A 20618-nucleotide genomic window follows, 5' to 3' on the forward strand; every position below is an offset into this window, starting at 1 on the left:
CGCAGATATCCCCCTGTACATGCTATGGTTCACTCCCAATTGTCAGACGACCTAATCTTCAGACAGACCAGTCAAGTGTGACCAGTGTACCTACCTGGTTTTACCTCCTAATTACTGAGCTGCCCAATACTGTCATACTGTGGGCAGAGAAAGCTACTCCAACTCGTTCAGTGATACAGATTAACCAGTTTATGGTTGTGTTTGTAAGTTGCGTTTAATCTGTGTCGGGTTGCAGTTGTTTTATTAGGCAAGACCAGGGGTAGTTTTTTCAATGAAACCTTTTAGCCGTTGAGTTTGTTTTGCATTCATTTCATTAAATACATTGTTAGGTAGAATAATAACACGTTATATAGATTAAACATCTCCCTAACCTGAGTATAATCTCACATGTACTCTAAGTACCGTACTATATTACTTTGAGGAGACATTGAGTATAATTTTTGAGTTGGCATTGTATGCTGTCTGAATGACTTTACACAAATCCCTGCGTCAATGGACACGTGAAGATCCGGGGTAGAACAGATCTTCAACAAACCATTCTTGGCGTAAAAGGGCGACAGCGCTTGTCGTAAAGAGGCTACTACCGGGATCGGGTGGTCAGGCACGCTGACTTGGTTGATGCATGTCATCGTATCCCAATTGCGTGGATCGATGCACATGATTTCAATCACTGGATTGTCTGGTCCAGACTCGATTATTTACAGACCGCTTATTTTTTTTGTCTTACAAAATACAGACGGACTTTTCATTTTTGGATGGAATCTGATTTAACCAATACCATCAATCATGTTCACTAAAATAAATGAATACAAAATAGTATAATTTTTATAAAATATGTCTCTACTTTATTCACGCCGTGATATATTTCGTTGTAAAAAGTCAGTCTTATTCTTATTTTCAATCTTAATTTTCAACTCTGTGATATATTTCGTTGTAAAAAGTCAGTCTTATTCTTATTTTCAATCTTAATTTTCAACTCTTTCATATATTTCGTTGAAAAAAGTCGATCTTATTCTTATTTTCAATCTTAATTTTCAACTCTGTGATATATTTCGTTGTAAAAAGTCAGTCTTATTCTTATTTTCAATCTTAATTTTCAACTCTGTGATATATTTCGTTGTAAAAAGTCAGTCTTATTCTTATTTTCAATCTTAATTTTCAACTCTGTGATATATTTCGTTATAAAAAGTCAGTCTTATTCTTATTTTTAATCTTCTTCTTAAATTATATCTGGTTCACATCACATATTATTCACCGAACATATGATAAATGAATGTAAGTATGTTGTAAAAGCTAGGTTGAAATGAAACATCCCAAGTTCTTATTAAGGATACATGAACAGTTTTAGAATAGTGTTATCTCACCTATAGTGTTTTCCAAATCCTTTTAAAATATGCGAAACACATATCTTCCGTGTAGCATGTATCGGCTTTAAGAATTTTTACCCACCTCAAACCTACGCTGTGATATACCACCGTAAATGGTCTTACAGAAATAACCGTCCCCCCTTATGGTAACCCATGTTTAAGTTACAGTACCCTGTTTAGAGATAATACGTTAGTATGTAAATAATGTTTACCCCATCCGACAGCTGGCTGTGTGAATGGGCGGGACACGCGTTGTACTGATTGACCTAGATGGATACATTACCTCAGACATTGCTAAACCGTGCGTGAATACAGGCTGCCGCTTGGGATACGATGACAATATTTTATCATTTGGAAAATGGTATTCATTGAATAAATTGGAATGTTGCCCTGAATAGTTTATCCAAATTCCAACTTTCTCTTTATGTTGAATGGCTGAGCGAAGTTGAATATCACTTTGAATAGTTTATCAGGAATTCTAAAATTCTCTCCAGACTGAAGTGATGACCAGCCAACAATGCAGACTTGTCTCGTTGGTAGCAAATGCTCGTAAAGTTAACTCTTTTCATTCAACGATATTATAATGCATTTAAATGACATCTATCAAACGTTTCAAGGGTTAAAAGAGCGCGCGAACCATTAGTATTTCACAAGAAGTTCAGCTTTAAAAGCGAAATGATCTCGGCTCGTGACACATGCACATGTAGGCACTGCTGCTGAGAAGATCTATGAAAATAGACAGGAAAAACAAAACTCTCACTTTACAGTCAGATGTCAACAATACAGTAAGTCACGTCTATTTATCTTAGTTTCTCTCAAATTTAAGAAACGTTGTCAAGGTATTAGTAAATATGAAATTGTAATCAAAGAACATTTTGTAAATCGCGAAACACAGTCTACTGTTCAAGACGTTTTGTGACATACGTGTGTAGCGATCAGAACACTGGGATACGACCAGAACTGGGATATACAGTCCACAATTTCGTAAAACCCCATTTACTGCGGTAATGCTTTCGGTCAACTCTAAAACGCATGGCGATATATATGCGGAATGATTTAGTTTATATATATTTTTTTTTTGGGGGGGGGGGGGGCATACTCAATATGATATTTTGTATATTTCCATTCTAAATAAATAACCCACATTAAATTCTAAACTCTTCCCCAACGCATGTACTGTCACACAGATTGCACAACACGTCTATATAAGGGTTATTAATATTTGTCAGATCCAATTTACCAAATTTTAATTCAGCTAATGCTACCATCCAAACACCTTCGAATCTAACACGATGTGACAACTTGACGCGGAAGCGATAGGGTGTGTTTTTAAAATAGACTTTGGAATCTGAACTGTTGAAGACCACATACTTGTCCATAATGACAACCAATGTTCATTGAATGTTTTGCACCTGACTTTCTTCTACCCACGAATTGAAACTGGATGGCCATCCAGTCCAACGCACCAAGTAATACTCTTTTCCTTTCTTTCGCTTTTTTTTCATCACCTTTTCAATATTCCATACGTGGTCCAAGTCTTTGTTTACCATTTGAAGCTCTTGCTGGTAAACCCAATTATGTTTCTAGGTTTGTCAGCACCATACCCGTGCTCGTGGGTTTCACCGAAGTGGTAAACGTCTGAGACCTGCATCACTTCGGGCTTTCCTCCCACATTAAGCTGACACGCCACGATATAACTGGAATAATGTTAAAAAGCGGCGTTAAACCCAACTCACTCACTCACTCTTGCTGGTAAAACCGACCTTTAAAGGCCTCATCATGGAAATCATTCAATGTGTAGATAGGTATACCCTATCGTCGTGTTCGCGAAGCAATTTTGAATAATTCTTCAGTCCAGCGTAGGTTGTTTTCTTTACTAAAGGTTCTTCTCAAATAACTTATACGTACAATATCACCCACCTTATACTCAAATACTTCTTGCTTTTTACATGTATCAGCATGGGTCTAACGTACAAGTGCTTCCACAATTTGAGTTCATTTGTCTTGGTCACATCAGCAGGGGCCCAATGTCCGAGGCTTCTATGTTGACAATGATGATAGTTATACACTAAATCTGGTAACACATCAATATATTTTTCAGAGTTGTTGTGTGTCAGATATTTAGACAATAGCGTTCTCAACGTCCTAGTGACTCTCTCGGCATAATTAGCGGAAAACGACCCTCTTTGAAGATTGTTCTCAACCCCTTGGTGACCGTCATAGTCTTTTTATTCAGTAATGGGACAACCCATACATACCTAGAGAGGATATCAATAACGATTAGTAAATATCGTATTTCATCATTTTTCTTAGCATAACGACTCACATCTGCCAAGTCAATATCTCACATTTCATCTCGGCTGTTCACCCGAACTCTCAAACGTGGAAACCTATATTTCACCGGCTTATGCAGCGAATAAGCATCTTTGTCATTCAAAAATTGTCTTATTTTCTTGACTTGATACTTGCTGTTTCTCTGTTTCTGCAATGCTTGTTTGAATTGTATCGGACCATAGAATGCACCCGGATTACGAGGGTTAAAATAATAATTTTCTAATGCCTTTTCCGTAGAGGAATGTGCTGTGTCTGTAGCCATGATTCAACTACGAGAGAGTGATATTCGTCTCTGCATAAATACAATTTAAGATAAACTAACGATATCTAAGAACGATAAGCAATGAGGAGAAAACAATCAGAGAGTGATAAACAGCGTATTTTATTCATGTAAACACTCGTTCACAGAGAATCAGAAATAAATGACTGTTCAACTATAAAACACAGCATATTTCAACGTATGACATACTCTTTTATCGACACCATCCTCATGTAGCATATCGATGTGATATTTTATTAGTGTTGTTATCCGCTCCTTATGACCTTCGGCTTTCGCGTAAACGTTCAAGCAATTTCTGCTATCATTACATAAAAATATTTTTATTCGAGTACATATGGCTACAACTGTTATATTCTATAGCATGTAGGTTTTCATTGATGAGCGTAGTAAACTTCGAGTACATTCTTTTACTTTTCATCGTCTTTTAGTCCATTGTTGATAACCTTAATATGTCTTTTTAATTGTTCGTGGAAATCATTCAGACAGTGTTCGTTTATTCATTGTCCGTTCATTCATGGATCTGATTTGTGCACGGATGAAAGGTTTTAGACGTAACATCATTTTCCATTCCCCCTGAGTAAGCGTTATACCTTTTATTGTTTGTTTCTCATTCAGAAACTGTCTGAAGTCAAGTACGGTGCGATTTTCGCTAGGACAAACGACAGTTCGTGTTGAATAGGATAAGACAAACTTAGTGTTCGAGCACTGTGAAGAAGCGTTGATAGACTGTAGACTGAGGGTTGGTTCAATAGGAGGGTCGTCAAAAAATAGTTCAATGTCTATTTGCTGTGAAGTTTTATTTTTCAAATTCGAAATAGTAACCGCATTAACGACAGTCAAAATGGTGATTGCTAACATCAGTAAACCAACCAGAGTTCCGACTACAGCGTCCTCCCTGTGAAAGGAAGTAGAGACATATTTTATAAAACTATACTATTTTTTATTAATTTATTTTAGTGAACATGATTGATGGTTTTGGTTAAATCAGATTTTTTCCATCCAAAATTGAAAGGTCCGTCTGTATTTTGTAAGACAAAAAAATAAATATATTTCCTCGCAGTCGACTGTGATGATCAAATGGTGAATGAACTCGTACATTCTCCTCTTCGTCTCGATGATGGCATTCTACTTATTCATTAAGTAGCTATATCAAAGATCGAGGACTGTTTTGTTCTTTCACGATATGGTGACATTCCGTTTGATGCTGCTCATTCTAGTATACATCTGAAGATATCAACAACGACTACATTCCACATAGCTGGCATTCCTAAAGAATTCCAAATTTCTTCACAAAAGGGATGACATTCCATTTGATGATGATCATTCTAGTATACATCTGAAGAATTCTACCCCGACTACATTCCACATAGCTAGCATTCCTAAAGAATTCCACATAGCTGGCATTCCTAAAGCATTGCACATAGCTGGCATTCCTAAAGAATTCCTCAACTATGACATTTTAACAAAGGCCGCATTCTTGACATTCTTAACAAAGGCCACATTCTTGACATTCTTAACATGCATGCATAAAGACGCCGTTCTCATTGTGACGTCATGCATGTCTATTAGCATAACAATAGGCTCATGAATATTCATAGGGCACCTTCCACGGAAGGTGTTGAAGGTATTACTTTTATACTACTTACAACACACGAATAACTGTCAAACGAGTTTGGGTACCCCTTGTGTTCAGGCAAGTTATTTAGTTCAATAGTTTTGTATTAAAATCCTTTTCAATTTGTTTTCACTATTTTCCCTAATCCATGCATGTTTATGTTGCTACATCTTATTGCTCATGTTCCCCAGTATTATAAAATTCTTTAATGTTTCTCCTTCCTAACCTAACGTTGTAACATTTCAGATCATTACCATCATCTAATACACAAGAGATGATACCAAGACATATTTTGTTCGGTTTTATGGTCTATACGCCCTTTCAATTGATTTTATTAGTCTTTAAATCTTATGTCTAGTACATATTTTCACAATTTTTTAAACAGGGCTGTTAGCTGATATCCGGAATGTTACATCCACAACGTACCAATGAGAATATGGGAATTATCATAAGAAGGCTGGTGCGTTTTTCTCAACTGTTACCATTTTCATACCAAAAGTGGCAATGCATTTAAAAGTTGCTTTAGTGTCATAATATTTACACAAGTTTTCCCCAATCGCCTATAAACATAATTCCCATTGATCAGTTCGACACCGCATATAATTAAATAATTATTTCGAGATTTCGTTAGAATGTGAGATATTCAGCCAAACGTTATGCAATGAAAGACGAATCGGGGGTTTTTTTCCATTAAAATGCGCGCACGTGTATCTGTATATTGCATACCTCGTGTCACTGAATTTCCGAGTGTGATGTATCAACGAGACATAAAATTGGAAATGAAAAAGAAACTAACTAAACTTTAATGTGTTGGAAAACAACGCCAATGAATCGGTGTACAAGCGCATGAATTAGTATGATAAACTGTCAAAACCTTTTTAGAGGTAAGGCCGGTGTCATTAAAGATCGTTGCAATATGTAAAAAAGGTGAAATTTGTACAACTTCTGTAAAGGAAACATTCTGCTTAGAACTGTCAGTGAACCTTCCATTTTGTTCAAGATGTCACCGGAAGTAAAGTCATGCGTAAACATTGCTGTACATATTTGGTATGTTCAATTTGGCGAAGGTCCGGTGAATATAAGTGCACACACTCATTCTAACTTGTTATTTACAGTTTCATTCATAATGTAGTTTTTGCACATCATATGAATGTTTTGTATCAGAGTTCATACTTAACAATAATGATATATTACTATACTTTCTCATACCAAAAGCAACACATTATATGAACCTTCTAATGTTTCTATGTACGTTGTTTACAGAATAGGAAAAAATACAATATCATCAGCAAAGAGAAGGAGCATTATGTCCATTATTTCTTGTGTTACAAATATCCAATGTTGACAACTATTTTGCAGCTCACTCATAAAGTTCGTTTATGAAAAATATAAACAACAACGGGCTTAAAACACAACCTTGTCGTACACCGGAGGCTGTTGTAAAGCAGTCCGTACATTCATTATTGACCTTTATACATGCGCTGACTGATGCATACATGTTTTTTTAAGAGTACAGACATTTTACCATGACATCCCATAGTAATAAGTAAATACATCATATTTTTCCTATTTACATAGTCAAAAGCTTTTTTAAAGTCAATAAATACACAATATAAACGACCTCTGGTTTTACACAAATATTTAGAACAAAGAGCTTGTAAAACAAACAAGTTATCAACAGTAGAGTAGTTTGGTCGGAACCCTGCTTGAGACTCGGACAGTAAATAATTTACTTCCATCCATATTCTCAAACGTTTTTCTATGATTGACGTGAAGATTTTTCCCATAACATTTAGCAGTTAAATGCTTCTATAAGTACTTGGTTTACCAACTGACCCAGATATATATAATGAAATAATCACACTTATATTCCAAGATTCTGGAAATACACCCATGTCTAAAATCTTATTGTATAATAGCTTCAAGTATGGTGCAAAGATATTCGATGGTAGTTTCAAGAATTCAGGGAGTATCCCATCTTCACCTGCGGACTTGCCCGTATTCAGGTTATTGATAGCGTCCGTGACCTCTCTTTCAGTGATCTCACCTGACAGGAGCTCATTCGAAATCATTGCAGTTATCACATGTATGAGAGAGCAGAAACTCCTCCACAACACAATCAAACTCATTATTATCAATTCCTTGTTAGGGATTAAGAAGATCTCTAAAGTAAATCAGCCAGCCACTTGAAGATACTAAACAACAAAAGTTCCTGTGACACCAATATTTTAGTGTATTTTTCAATATTGTAGTACATGTATGGAATCAAGTCACAAAAACGCAACTGCTACAGAAAAGCATGCATTCCGTGCAAAAGTTGACTTTTATGCACGCCCCATGCATTTCACTACCCAAGATTGCATATAAAAACATGTGCGTCAACGGGATTCCATATGCACTGTTTAGCATCGTGCTGACAACAACCACTCAGAAAGAAAACAAAATTACGCAATTATTCAACATTATCAAATGCCACGCCTGTCCAAAAAATGAGCGTCTGCGAGTCATTGGTAAGCTTGAAGCAGGATCCAGTGAACGTGATGTTGCAAGACAATTTAACGTCTACATAAACACCATTTGGTGTTATGGCAACGTTGGCAACAGACGAATGCAGTCAGAGACCATCCTCGGAGTGGCACGCCACGCGTAACCAATAATCGACAAGACAACTGGATTCGATCAACACACCTACGAAATCAATTCCAGCCACCAAATGTGACTGCAAGAAGTATCCCTGGCCTTCGACGAATATCTTCACAAACCTTACGTCGTCGCCTCAGATGTGCAGGGATTGTCGCTAGACGTCCCATTTTGGCAGGAAACCACCGTCTACAGTGGTGCAGACAGCGTCTACGCTGGACGGCAATGCAGTGGGGACAAGCTCTATTCACTGACGAGTCGAGGTGAACGTCGAGGTGAACGTTACGTCAATCGGTGTGTCATGGAGGAAGATCGGTTCGGGACCGGCAGCGTTATGGTATGGGGTGGGATTAAAGCAAAACAAAGGACCCATTTGATAGTGGTAGAGGGAAATCTCAATGGACAGCGCTACCGCGACAAGATCATCGGCCCTGTTGTTCTACCATTTTTGCGTCGTCATGGCCCAGGCATTACCTTTCAACATGACAACGCCCGGCCTCATATTGCTCGACTTGCTTGATTCCCTTCAACAAAACAACGTGAATGTTATCCCTGGCCGGCTCGCTCCCCTGATCTCTCACCAATCGAACACACGTGGGATGAGATGGATCGGCGCCTTCGACGTCAACCACGTGTTCCACAGACACTCCAGGAACTTCGAAACATGCTCCAGCAGATATGGACAGCTATCCCACAGGACCTTGTGCGAGGCCTGGTCCATTCCATGAGACGAAGATATGTTGCTTGCATCGCAACCAGAGGTGGACACACACGCTATTGATTTGTAAATTGACATTTTGGCATGTTCATGTTTATTTATGAAATAACGCATTTTCTGAAGTCAGTATGGCACATTAAAACCATTTGAACACTTACAGGAGTCTTTTATCTGTTGCAAACCGAAATTGTTTCAGATTTGGATAAAAACATAACTTTGCATTAAATCTTATTCAATGTCACAGGAACTTTTGTTGTTCAGTATATTATATGGATATACATGTGTATAAACAAGTGTAAAATTGAACCTGTATTTGATAGGACAGGGTAAAATTGAACCTATACTTGACATGGGCTCAAGTATTGATATGTTGGAAAACCATACAGTTTCAGTCCGAATGTAGCATTTTTATATGAATACTTTGTTCACAGCGCCATGGAGTCTCACATGTTTGGGAAATGGGATTACACAGTGTTTGGTGTCATGGTGGCCGTCTCGGTGAGTACTGGCATATACCACGCCATAGTCGGCAGACATGATAGACTGGAGGAGTACTTCCTGGCTGGACGCGCTATGTCCTTCTTACCCATAGCGTTGTCGATGCTGGCTTCGTTCACGTCAATCATTTCCATGCTTGGAGCATCAGGAGAGGCGTATCGTAATGGCATCATGTGGGTTCTCAATGAAGTAGCGCACTCTGTGGGAAAACTTATAGACATGTGCCTCCTGCTGACCCTTCTGAAGAGACTGAACTTATCAAGCCCATTTCAGGTAGTGTTGGTTTCATTTTCTCAATGACCATAAACAGTCAGTCGACAGGGGGAAGCGTCGTGTGTAGTGCATGCATTTGTCTGGTAAAGGGGAGGTTATATTTCGACTTCATATCCCACCATATTGTTACTGTAACAGCAAAATTATGGGTGTTAGTTGCTCCTCTCAAAGTTTGTCTGAAATTATAATTGGTTATTAATCATTTCTATTTGTACTGGCATTTGACCATAATCTGTTCAAGATTACTTGTGTTGTGTTTGAATCTCTGCCAAAAGCCAAGCCCATTATACGCTTCCGACTGTATCACACATTTCAAAATTTGACGCATCAGTGACACAAATGATGTTCAGTACTATTCCTAATTTTGACTTGTGCTAAATGCCCCCTTGTTTGTTCAACGTTTCGTTGAATATGGATGTCTGCCAAACACCTTTATATTATCTTAGATGCACAACTGACCCAGCTTTTAGCAGATATTTTGTAGAAATGATTTCTTCACTTTTATTTTTGGTGAATGCACAAATGTTATATTCTGTCCATTAGATGTTATTTTAAAATAAAGACACGTCTCTATTATTACAATGCATTTATTTCTATGATATCGAGTAAACAATCAGTAAAAACATGTGTCAAAATATAAAAATTATGATAAAAGTAGTTATACATTGTACATGTTGTCAAATGAAAGGATCCCACTTTCAGTAAGTTTTTTTTATTGTTAATTTCTTATTATGAAAACAAAACGCCCGACTAATACTCTACGTAAAATCTATGGGTTTGCCAAACACCTGTAATAATTATCACAAGTGTACCCTAGTACGTGTCATGTGATACACAGGTAATGTTTTTTGGTCTCGAGAACAAACATTTTTAGACCAAAAATCTTAATCTTTTCAGTACTTAGAAGGATATACAAATTATATTTTTGAAACAGATTTTCATTGTTCTTGTCTTTTCCAGTATATCGAGGGTCGCTTCAAGTCCAGACTTCTCACCCTCATTGTGACGGTGGCGTCTTGTGTACAAAATGTAAGACACCTGTGAAGATCAACAGTTTGACCTCTGACTAAAATCATCTTCGTGAAGCCAAGGACAGTTATTTATAAGTTAATGTCTAGACATAGTATCATATGTATTTAAAGACAGTTTGTGAACACACAATGCCATTTAGAAAGTGGTCAAATGTAACAAATGTTATATTTGGAATAACACTTTCTTAGTAAAGTACAGATTCTCGTACTTTTTTTGGGTTGAGTCCCGTCCGGGATACGAACCCACACTTGCCAGAGGCAAGCTAATCGCCAGCACACAAAGTCAGCGATCTAACCCACTCAGCCACCGAGGTTTCCACAAAAATGAAAGTCCGACAACTGGTAGTCTAGATCACGTACTTTGAGTACCCCTCTGACAAGTGTAAATTGGCACGGCTCCAAAGGCCGAAAGCTATGAATACAAAATGCCATTTAGAAAGTGGTCAAATGTAACAAATGTTCCCGCCAGATTCAAACATTACTTCCCTGATTACGGTAAAACACAGTTCGAAAAATGCTCGTTAGAAATGAAACCCCAAGATATGAAAGTTGAACCGAGGCGAGCGTGAAAAAAAACAGGCGAGCGAGCCTGCACGTTTGCTGTTTCATTCATTCTCGGCCTTCGGTTTCAAAGGGTAGTTTGGACAATGAATATGCATGAAATTTGCTCAATGTCCTGTGCATGATGATACACGTGAGCAGAAAGGGAATTCCCTCGACTGTAGTATAGGGATTCCCCGACCTTCGGCAGTAATAAAAGTGGTGCGCTTCGGTGGGCGTGGCTTCATTTTTTACATTCATTTGGCGGCAAAATAAAGTATAGGTCGAGGTCCATGATAGATAAAAAAAATAAAAAGAAGAGGTTTTGTTGTGAATTATAATATACACAATTTTTAAACTTATCCTATCTCACACTATGCATCTCTCTTTCTTCTTTCGATTCTGAGTGGAAACGTATCTGAAATAAAAGTTTCCAGCTTCTAAAGTTAATTAACCCTGTCATACCTCACATCGTCACGGTCACCTCCCAGATCTGGGTCATGCGCGCTATGCATGCTGGTTGACCTTCTTGCACTGATCACGTGTCTATCCCAGTCAACTCATTCTCTTTCAAATCGCCACGCAGTGGTGACGTATTGTTATTACAGGAATCCATTTTGGGTTTTTCTTTTCACTTGCAAGCGATCTTCATATTTTTGTCGTCTAATTGCCTGCAATTTTACTTATATCCCTGTTTGGGATAGTTATTCATCATAATGGACGAGCATTCCACACGGAGACCTGTCTGCACTTTGTGCCGACGTGTTTTCTCTCCGTCTGACCCTCATGCCCAATGTTCGGATTGTCGTGGATTATGCAGTTTTGTAGAGCGTTGCGAGCTCTGCTCCGATCTACCAGATGAATCCTTCAAACTGTACTTGCATAAATGTCGGCGTCGGGTGTCAGATCTTCTCTCTAAGACTAAAGGAAAAATCCACGAAAGCCAAGAAAACACCGGTCAAGAAAGCGAGATCGGCCCGATCACCCTCACAGGCGTGCCAGAATACTAGGGATCAAACTGGTCCCATGATCTCGTTAGACGATGAGGGGGTCTCTGACTCTTTTCTCACAGACGACATGTCAAAGGTATCCACGAATCCACCTTCAAAGTCGAACCTACCCTCCACATCCCGAGACTCGGACATTCGACGAGTCCTCTCGTTAGACACGAGTGTGGATGATCGGCTTACGTCAGCCAACGTATCCAACCCGACCGAGGTTCGTACTTTCGACTCGTCGTGTTCTACGACTAACATGGAGCTCGCTCCTGTTTTACCTTCAGGGTACACATGGTACTGGTACCTCGGTCGACCCTATAAGTTTGGTCCGTCGTTCGAAATCTCCCATACGACGATCTTCGCAGGATCGATCCTCTCAAGACCAGGAGTCGTATGACAACTCATCGGATCAAGGTTCACGAACCTCCCATTCCCGAGAGGATTCACAAGACGATAGACATTCGTCCCGGGATCGACTAGCATCGACAGTCAGTGCACTTTATTCAGTGCAATCATCGGGGGATCGGCATTCAGACTGGGACCAACGGACTTCTCACCCTCGACACCGAGATGATTCACCGAACATCCAACCATCTAAGGTTCCTCGTACTTCCGAACCTCGAACCTCCGAACACTGAACCTCCGAACACCGAACCTCCGAACTTGGACCCCCGAACCTCCGAACCTCCGAACCTCGAACCTACGAACATCGGGCCTCCGAACCTCGATCCTCCGAACTTCGAACCTCCAAACCTCGAACCTCCGAACCTCGAACCTCCGAACCTCGAACCTCCGAACCTCGAACCTCCGAACCTCATCGAACCTCCGAACATAACCGACCCTCCGAACCTCGTCAAACATCCGAACCTCGTCGAACATTCGAACATCGTCGAACCTCCGAACGTCGCTGTACTCCCGAGGTGCGACAGTCACGTTCGAATCGTACATCTTCGGACAAACAAAAGAGATTCGAGCCTCGTCGAACCTCTGAGGTTCAACGAACATCATCGAACCGAACTTCGAAGGACATACGGACTCCTAAGTATCGACACACTTCAAAGGAGGTTCAACGGGACACGAGAGTTCATAAAACCTCAAAGGAACAGAGACATTCGAGAGACTCGAATATGCGACGTTCACCTACAGATCGTTACTCGTCTTATGACAGGCGAGCGGATTATCGCTCATCCCCTTATCATGTCTCACGAAGAGACTATTCAGACCCATCACGTCTAGGCTCGGAGGATGAACGCTACAACGAGTCTATTAGCCATTCATCCTACATGTCTCGATCTTCTCCTTAACTCACCCATCTGGAGTTTCGACTAAGAGATTACCCTCACACTTTTGATTTTCATCAAAGTGGTGATTACCCATGGAACACTACTTCATATAGTGCCTACGCACATGAGTTGGAACGACGCCCACACTACAGGGATCCCCACCCTCCATGGCATGGGTATCCTCATGATCCAGATTACAGACCTTATCGGTCAAGCTACATTTCCTCTTCTCATCATGAGGATTCTCCTCGGCGACATAGAGATAGACCACTCAGATCAGCTACCGTTAGTAGATGTCCTTCACCTAAAGATAGGCAGAGTTCTACTTCACCTACTCGTCGTACCGGCTCCCCATCGCCACCTCCGGTTCGACGCCCTCCTGTTTCCTCAGAATCACAGACTCCTGCAACATCACAAGCTCCATCACAAGCTATCCCTACATCATGGATCCCTAGCGAACTTTCTGCTATTCCAGCAGAACAGATTCGTTCTCTGTTACAGGCTGTAACAGCAGTATGTCTTCCCCAACAGGCACCTGCTGTACCAACTACGGTTCCTCTATCTGCATCGACACCCACTACATCCCTTTCAGTGGATCAACCACCAGAATCAGAGTCATCAGACCACTATACCTTCCCAGCTTCGTCTTCTGGGAGCTTCGACATAGCGGATCCGATCACTGTACTTATCTGGATAGCAGATAAGTTACAATTGTTAAAAAGCACTTCAACGGAGGACTCTTTATCATCATTTGTTGTGCCTTCAGCCTCGTCGCCGAACATCACACTCCCTCCGAGACCAGTCCTACAGGATATGGCCACCAATTTAGACAAAGCATTTGGATCCTTTCGCCGTCTTCGTGATCGGCTTCAATCTCCACGCTTTGTATTGGCGGATGCAGGGACTCATGGCTTGTCTACGATTTCTCCGGAACTAGATGGTGACATCGCAACATTAGCTCCTAAGCGTCCGTACTCAGCTTCTTCAGTGGATGACAGGGACCTCGTTCACCTCGACACCACTGTTCGAAGGACCCTCCCGTTGGTCTCCACTATTTTATCAGCAACTGAAGCACTTTCGTCGGCTCTAGCTCATGCATCTTCCTCAGAAGAATCCTGTATTCGAGGTGCTGTGACCCTCATCCAGGATAAAACGACAGCTATACTAGACCTCCTTGCTCACCATGCGGGATCTATCACTTCTCTTCGTAGACGGGGGGTGTTACAACATTGCTCATGGGATGATCAATTCAAGAACAGGCTGTACCAAATGCCATGGTCAACACCCTCCCTTTTTGCTGAGCGCATACAGGAGGTCGCCCATGACGTCCAAAGAGACACTTCCCTGCAAGTCACTGTTGACTTACTTCGTCTCCAGAAAAATCAACTGGAAGAACAAAGGAAAGACCGAAGACGACCAACCTTTACTCCTTCTCAACAAGACCTTAGAGAAGTTTTGAGTAATAGGTCTGCTTCTTTTCGTGGCCGTGGCCGAGCACGCCAACATCAGCGAGGAGGGAAATCAGGCGGACGCACCGTCTCCTTTTCAGGGACTAAAGGAAACACTAACTCTCCTAAGCCAGGAGACACTAACCACAAATGACTCACTACAACAGCAGGACGACCGGGACCTTCCGACTCCAGCCATTCCGATTTTCACGTCTCCTGTAGGCGGAAGACTAGGCACGTTCGCTTTAAACTGGACCATCCTAGACGACCCATATGTGTCTCGTCTCCTACAAACAGGTTATCCTCTACCTCTTGCCACCACACCTCCGACGACGTGCAAACTGCCTCAACATCTGTATCCAGCCAAACAACTTCCAGTTCTCATAGACACCATAAACACGTTACTTGTAAAGAACGCAATAGAGTGTCTGGGCACTCAGCCAATGACACCAGGGTTCTATTCTCCAATTTTTCTGGTTCCCAAGAAAAACAGTCCTCAACTACGTCTCATCTTCAACATGAAAACCTTCAACCAGCTATACCTAGAGACTCCTCCACACTTTCGCATGACATCAATCGCTCTACTACGAACGATTATTCATCCCGGCGACTTCATGATCAGCCTAGATATACAAGACGCGTACTTACACGTCCCTATCCTGCCAGAGCACCGCCATTTTCTTCGGTTTGTGTTCCTAGGCCAACACTACCAATGGCGAGTGCTCCCATTTGGAATTTCTTCGGCCCCGTGGCTATTTACTCGCCTCACAAAACCCATCGTCAAGTTCCTACACACTCGCGGCATCGTCTTCGAAACGTACATCGACGACTGCATTCAAGCCAACAAGGATTCGAACACTCTACTTCATCACCTCGATTTCTCTCAACGCCTACTTCATCAACTAGGTTGGATCATCAACCCAAAAAAGTCCGAAACTATTCCAACACAACGTCTCCAGTTCATCGGAGCCCTCTTTGACACGAGTCTGGGCAAGATGTTTGTACCCCAAGATCGTTGGGAGAAAATCCAACGCCTCGTTCCATTGGCACTCAAACAGCCAATTTCCTTACGTCAATGGCAACAACTTCTCGGTCTCCTAACATCAGCACAAGCCCTCACCAAGAGAGGTCAACTTCACTTACGGCCAATCCAGTGCTTCCTCAAGCCCTTCCTTCAGGACGACGATTGTCAGGTTCTAATATCTCTTCCAAACCATCTACACCCACACCTCAAATGGTGGTTAACTCCATCAAATGTCTGCGAAGGAGTCTCCTTGCAACCATTCAGCCCGACCCTCCACCTGTTCGTCGACGCCTCAACCGTCGGATGGGGAGCTCATTGCCAAGACCTACAAGTGGCAGGGCGGTGGTCATTAGAAGAAAGCCAGCTTCACATCAACAATCTAGAATTCAAAGCAGTGATTCTGGCAGTGTCTCATTGGTCAACACTCCTTCAGTCCTCCACACTAATGAATCAGTCAGACAACCTATCGGTCGTGTGGTACATAAACAAGATGGGATCCACCAAGTCAACGTCACTTCTATCTCTAGCACTCGACTTCTTCAAACTGATCGACTCACTCAACATTCAAGTTCGAGCGAGACGTATTCCCGGCATCGCCAACGTCATAGCCGACTCCCTGTCCCGACCCGACAAACCATCTCCCACTGAATGGCGTCTACATCCCGTGATTTTTCAGTGGATTTGCCAGTTATTTCCGTGCCCAGACGTCGACCTCTTCGCAACCCGCTTCAAAACTCAGCTATCCCGGTTCGTATCTCCTATCCCAGACCCCCTAGCCTGGGACCACGATGCGTTAGCAATCCCATGGGAAGGACTACATGCTTACGCCTTTCCCCCAACCGGCATTCTACATCGGGTTCTACAGAAGATATCAACGACCAATCGCCTCACTCTACTTTTGGTCGCGCCCTACTGGCCAACACGCAGATGGTTCATAACGCTCATTCGTCTCGCAGACAGAAAGTTTTACCATCTACCTCTAAGGGACGATCTTCTGCATCAACCACACTCTCAGCTCCATCATCCGTCGCCAACAACCCTCAATCTATGCTTTGGCGCATTTACAGAAATCATTGATAGCTAAGGGTTATTCTGAACGAGTGGCCAAGACCATTGCGGGGACGCACAGGTCATCTACTAAAGCACTATATGACCATAAATGGAAGGCATTTGAATCGTTTTGTCATTCACATGACATTTCCACACCTGCCACGGCATCCCCGCAACAAATTGCTGAATACCTTCACTATCTTCGATCATCTCGTAAACTAAAAGGTTCGACTCTAGCTACCTATTTAGCTGCGATCAATTCTGTCATCGCAATTACAACGGGCACTAAGATTTCAACAATCGCCGAATTACAATCATTGATCAGATCGTACAAGTTGGCAGACCAAACATCACGTTTTCGACCACCAACTTGGGATCTAAACATCATACTTCGCCATCTAACGTCGGCCGAGTACGAACCTCTCGCCGAGAAAGATTTCGAACATATTTCTTTGAAGACAGTTTTCCTTCTGGCCCTTGCAACGGCGGCTCAATTGAGTGAAATTCACGCTTTAGACGTCAACAAAGTGCGTTTCGAACGAACTGCACATGGGAAAGTATTTTTGGGACTACGATGGGATTTCATCGCCAAAAATCAACTCCCTGGTCAACCCGATCGACTATTCAGTATCCCACCATTGACTGCCCTCTTAAACCCTGACGAAGACATATCCTTGTGTCCGATACGCGCACTTAAAATCTATCTGGAAGCGGCGAAACCACTTCGTCGATTACGTAAGAGGTTATTCATCCTGCTCTCTGCGGCAGCTACTACGGAGGTATCCCGTACCACAATCTCGTTTTGGATACGCTCAGTGATGCTTCGAGCCTACACCTTGGCTGGCCTACCTGCTCCAGTCGCATCTAATCCTCACGAAACCCGTGCTGTCGCTTCCACCATGGCACTTCACAGTAATTGCTCCTTGACCGCAATTATGGAGGGATGTTTTTGGAAATCCGATACCGTGTTCGCATCCCATTACCTCCGAGACATCTCAGTGACGGACGTTCAAGGCCTTCACCAGTTTGGACCCTTGGTACTCGCACAACAGATCTCCAAGACACACCTGCGCAGATAGGGAGATGTATAACCAGATTTTCATTACATTACATCCATCTCTATTTATAATAAACATTTGTCATGATTATTGGTGTTTATTGTATTCATTCGGGCTTCCCAGACTGAGTATCCGGTTGGAGGGTATAATCACTCGTCTGTAGAGACCTTGGTCTTCAACTTGAAGTCGTCATTAGACGCGGCCGATTTCGATGTCCCGATCCCTTATTTCAAACACCTCTACTTTAGGTATGTGTGTTGAGTAACGGATCGATGATCCTTTTGTGGATATTGTTGATCGTTTCCTCTTCTCGTTTTTTACCAATCGATTCAATCACTGACATGATTGAGGGTTTGACGAAGCGATAAAAGAGATGCCGAGTGGGTCCAACCTATCGTCCTCTGGAGATAGGAATACCCCGTCTTGTAGATTCGACGACTGGATGTATACTCTCTCGAATATAAGTCGTACTCGTTCGTTTTAGACATGCGATTACGCTTGATTACGTTTGAACATGTTACACATGTTGTACCCGACTTATTGTGTTTCAGTTGTTCACGTATCAGGATCTCAACATTCTTTGAGAGTGTTCTTCTTATCCTGTCTACGAGTTGTTGTTTTTGTGTGTTGTTTTTTGTTTTTTTGTTTTTTGTCTTACGACACTTAACTGTGTTATTGTATTAAGTATTGTACCACTGTTAAGTTCCAGCTTCCTCGTAAATATCCTACGGTTGTGATCTATAGACAAGGGAGTTGCGCCCCACCATCCAACCGTGGGATAAAATGCATAGTGTGAGATAGGATAAGTTTAAAAATTTGAAAATTTTATTATAAATTGTATATTTATATACTTATCCTATCTCACACGTTATATGCACACCCGTCCATCCCCACATCGCAATTCCTTAGTCTATATGCTCTTGAAAGAGAATGAGTTGACTGGGATAGACACGTGATCAGTGCAAGAAGGTCAACCAGCATGCATAGCGCGCATGACCCAGATCTGGGAGGTGACCGTGACGATGTGAGGTATGACAGGGTTAATTAACTTTAGAAGCTGGAAACTTTTATTTCAGATACGTTTCCACTCAGAATCGAAAGAAGAAAGAGAGATGCATAGTGTGAGATAGGATAAGTATATAAATATACAATTTATAATAAAATTTTCAATATTTGTGAGCTGTTACTTTTGGTACTTAATGATGACTATTATAACGAGATGTACGATTGCTATAAGCCGTATATGTAAACCTCATGTGATGCAAAAGTTGTCCCAAAGCAAGTTTATCTTGTGTTCCAAAAGAATATGAGCAGAAAGGAATTTTACCGAAGACCAGAATTTGAAGGATTAGAAAACACTGAAAAACAGATTTTGTCATGTAACTGTCATGATAACAGCAAACTATATCAGGTGTCACATATACACCCTAGATAGTCTATTGCAAGACAGAAACTTATATTATTCTAGCCAGTCTGGGTCCGTTGCATAAACCGTGTCATAAATGGAAAGCCACGTGGCAAGATTTGCGAGGCTTCGCATTAACGTACTTAGTGTACACATATACTATACAATGCCGCTCTGTATTGACGTCACGGCTCCAGTCTTGTGTCTACGTGTATGTTGATGATGGAATTAGCTCACAATGAAGAGAAAGAAGAGTCCAAATGTCTGTAGCCGGTTATAAAATATACAAATAAAATTAACAACAGGATAAGTCAAGACAAGTATCCTCCTATATTTTATGTAGCAGCATATCTTCACTTGTACACAGCGGACGAAGTTCTTATCCGACTTATTAGTTTCACCAAACACAATGAAGGTGCTATCATGTGACTCGATTGTCTGGTCCATCGATCACTTGTTGTTTGGTTACATGTGAAAACGACATGAAACTTGCAGGTGATAATGGTTAATTCCACTAGAAATATAACTGTATACTAACTGTTGATGTCCTGAGTGAGACATTCATTCACCATAATGTATGGTCATGAGTAGATTTTATAGATACATCCCCTTTTGATGTTTGTATCACTAGACTTCCTTGTTCAGAAAGTAGGTCTGTGTTGTAGGGTTGGTCAGTTGTAGGGTCGGTCAGTTGTAGGGTCGGTCAGTTGTAGGGTTGGTCAGTTGTAGGGCTGGTCAGTTGTAGGGCTGGTCAGTTGTAGGGTTGGTCAGTTGTAGGGTTGGTCAGTTGTAGGGCTGGTCAGTTGTAGGGCTGGTCAGTTGTAGGGTCGGTCAGTTGTAGGGCTGATCAGTTGTAGGGTCGGTCAGTTGTAAGGCTGGTCAGTTGTAGGGTCGGTCAGTTGTAGGGCTGATCAGTTGTAGGGTCGGTCAGTTGTAAGGCTGGTCAGTTGTAGGGTCGGTCAGTTGTAGGGCTGGTCAGTTGTAGGGTCGGTCAGTTGTAGGGCTGGTCAGTTGTAGGGTTGGTCTGTTGTAGGGTCGGTCAGTTGTAGGGCTGGT

The 20618-nt window shown here is 41.5% G+C and overlaps 1 protein-coding gene across 1 annotated transcript in view; it reads left to right on the forward strand.

The window, feature by feature from the left end:
* Positions 1–20618, forward strand: part of LOC124114351 (sodium-coupled monocarboxylate transporter 1-like) — a 53823-nt gene that overhangs the window by 10799 nt on the left and 22406 nt on the right. Inside the window, exons 2-3 of the mRNA XM_046474866.2 lie at positions 9386–9725; positions 10686–10754. Of these exons, the coding sequence (XP_046330822.2) occupies positions 9390–9725; positions 10686–10754 (405 nt within the window). The 5' untranslated portion in view covers positions 9386–9389. The remainder of the gene's footprint in view (positions 1–9385; positions 9726–10685; positions 10755–20618) is intronic.

Source organism: Haliotis rufescens, unplaced genomic scaffold (assembly GCF_023055435.1).
Source record: "Haliotis rufescens isolate VD_foot unplaced genomic scaffold, xgHalRufe1.0.p SCAF_2, whole genome shotgun sequence".
Lineage (NCBI taxonomy): Eukaryota > Metazoa > Mollusca > Gastropoda > Lepetellida > Haliotidae > Haliotis > Haliotis rufescens.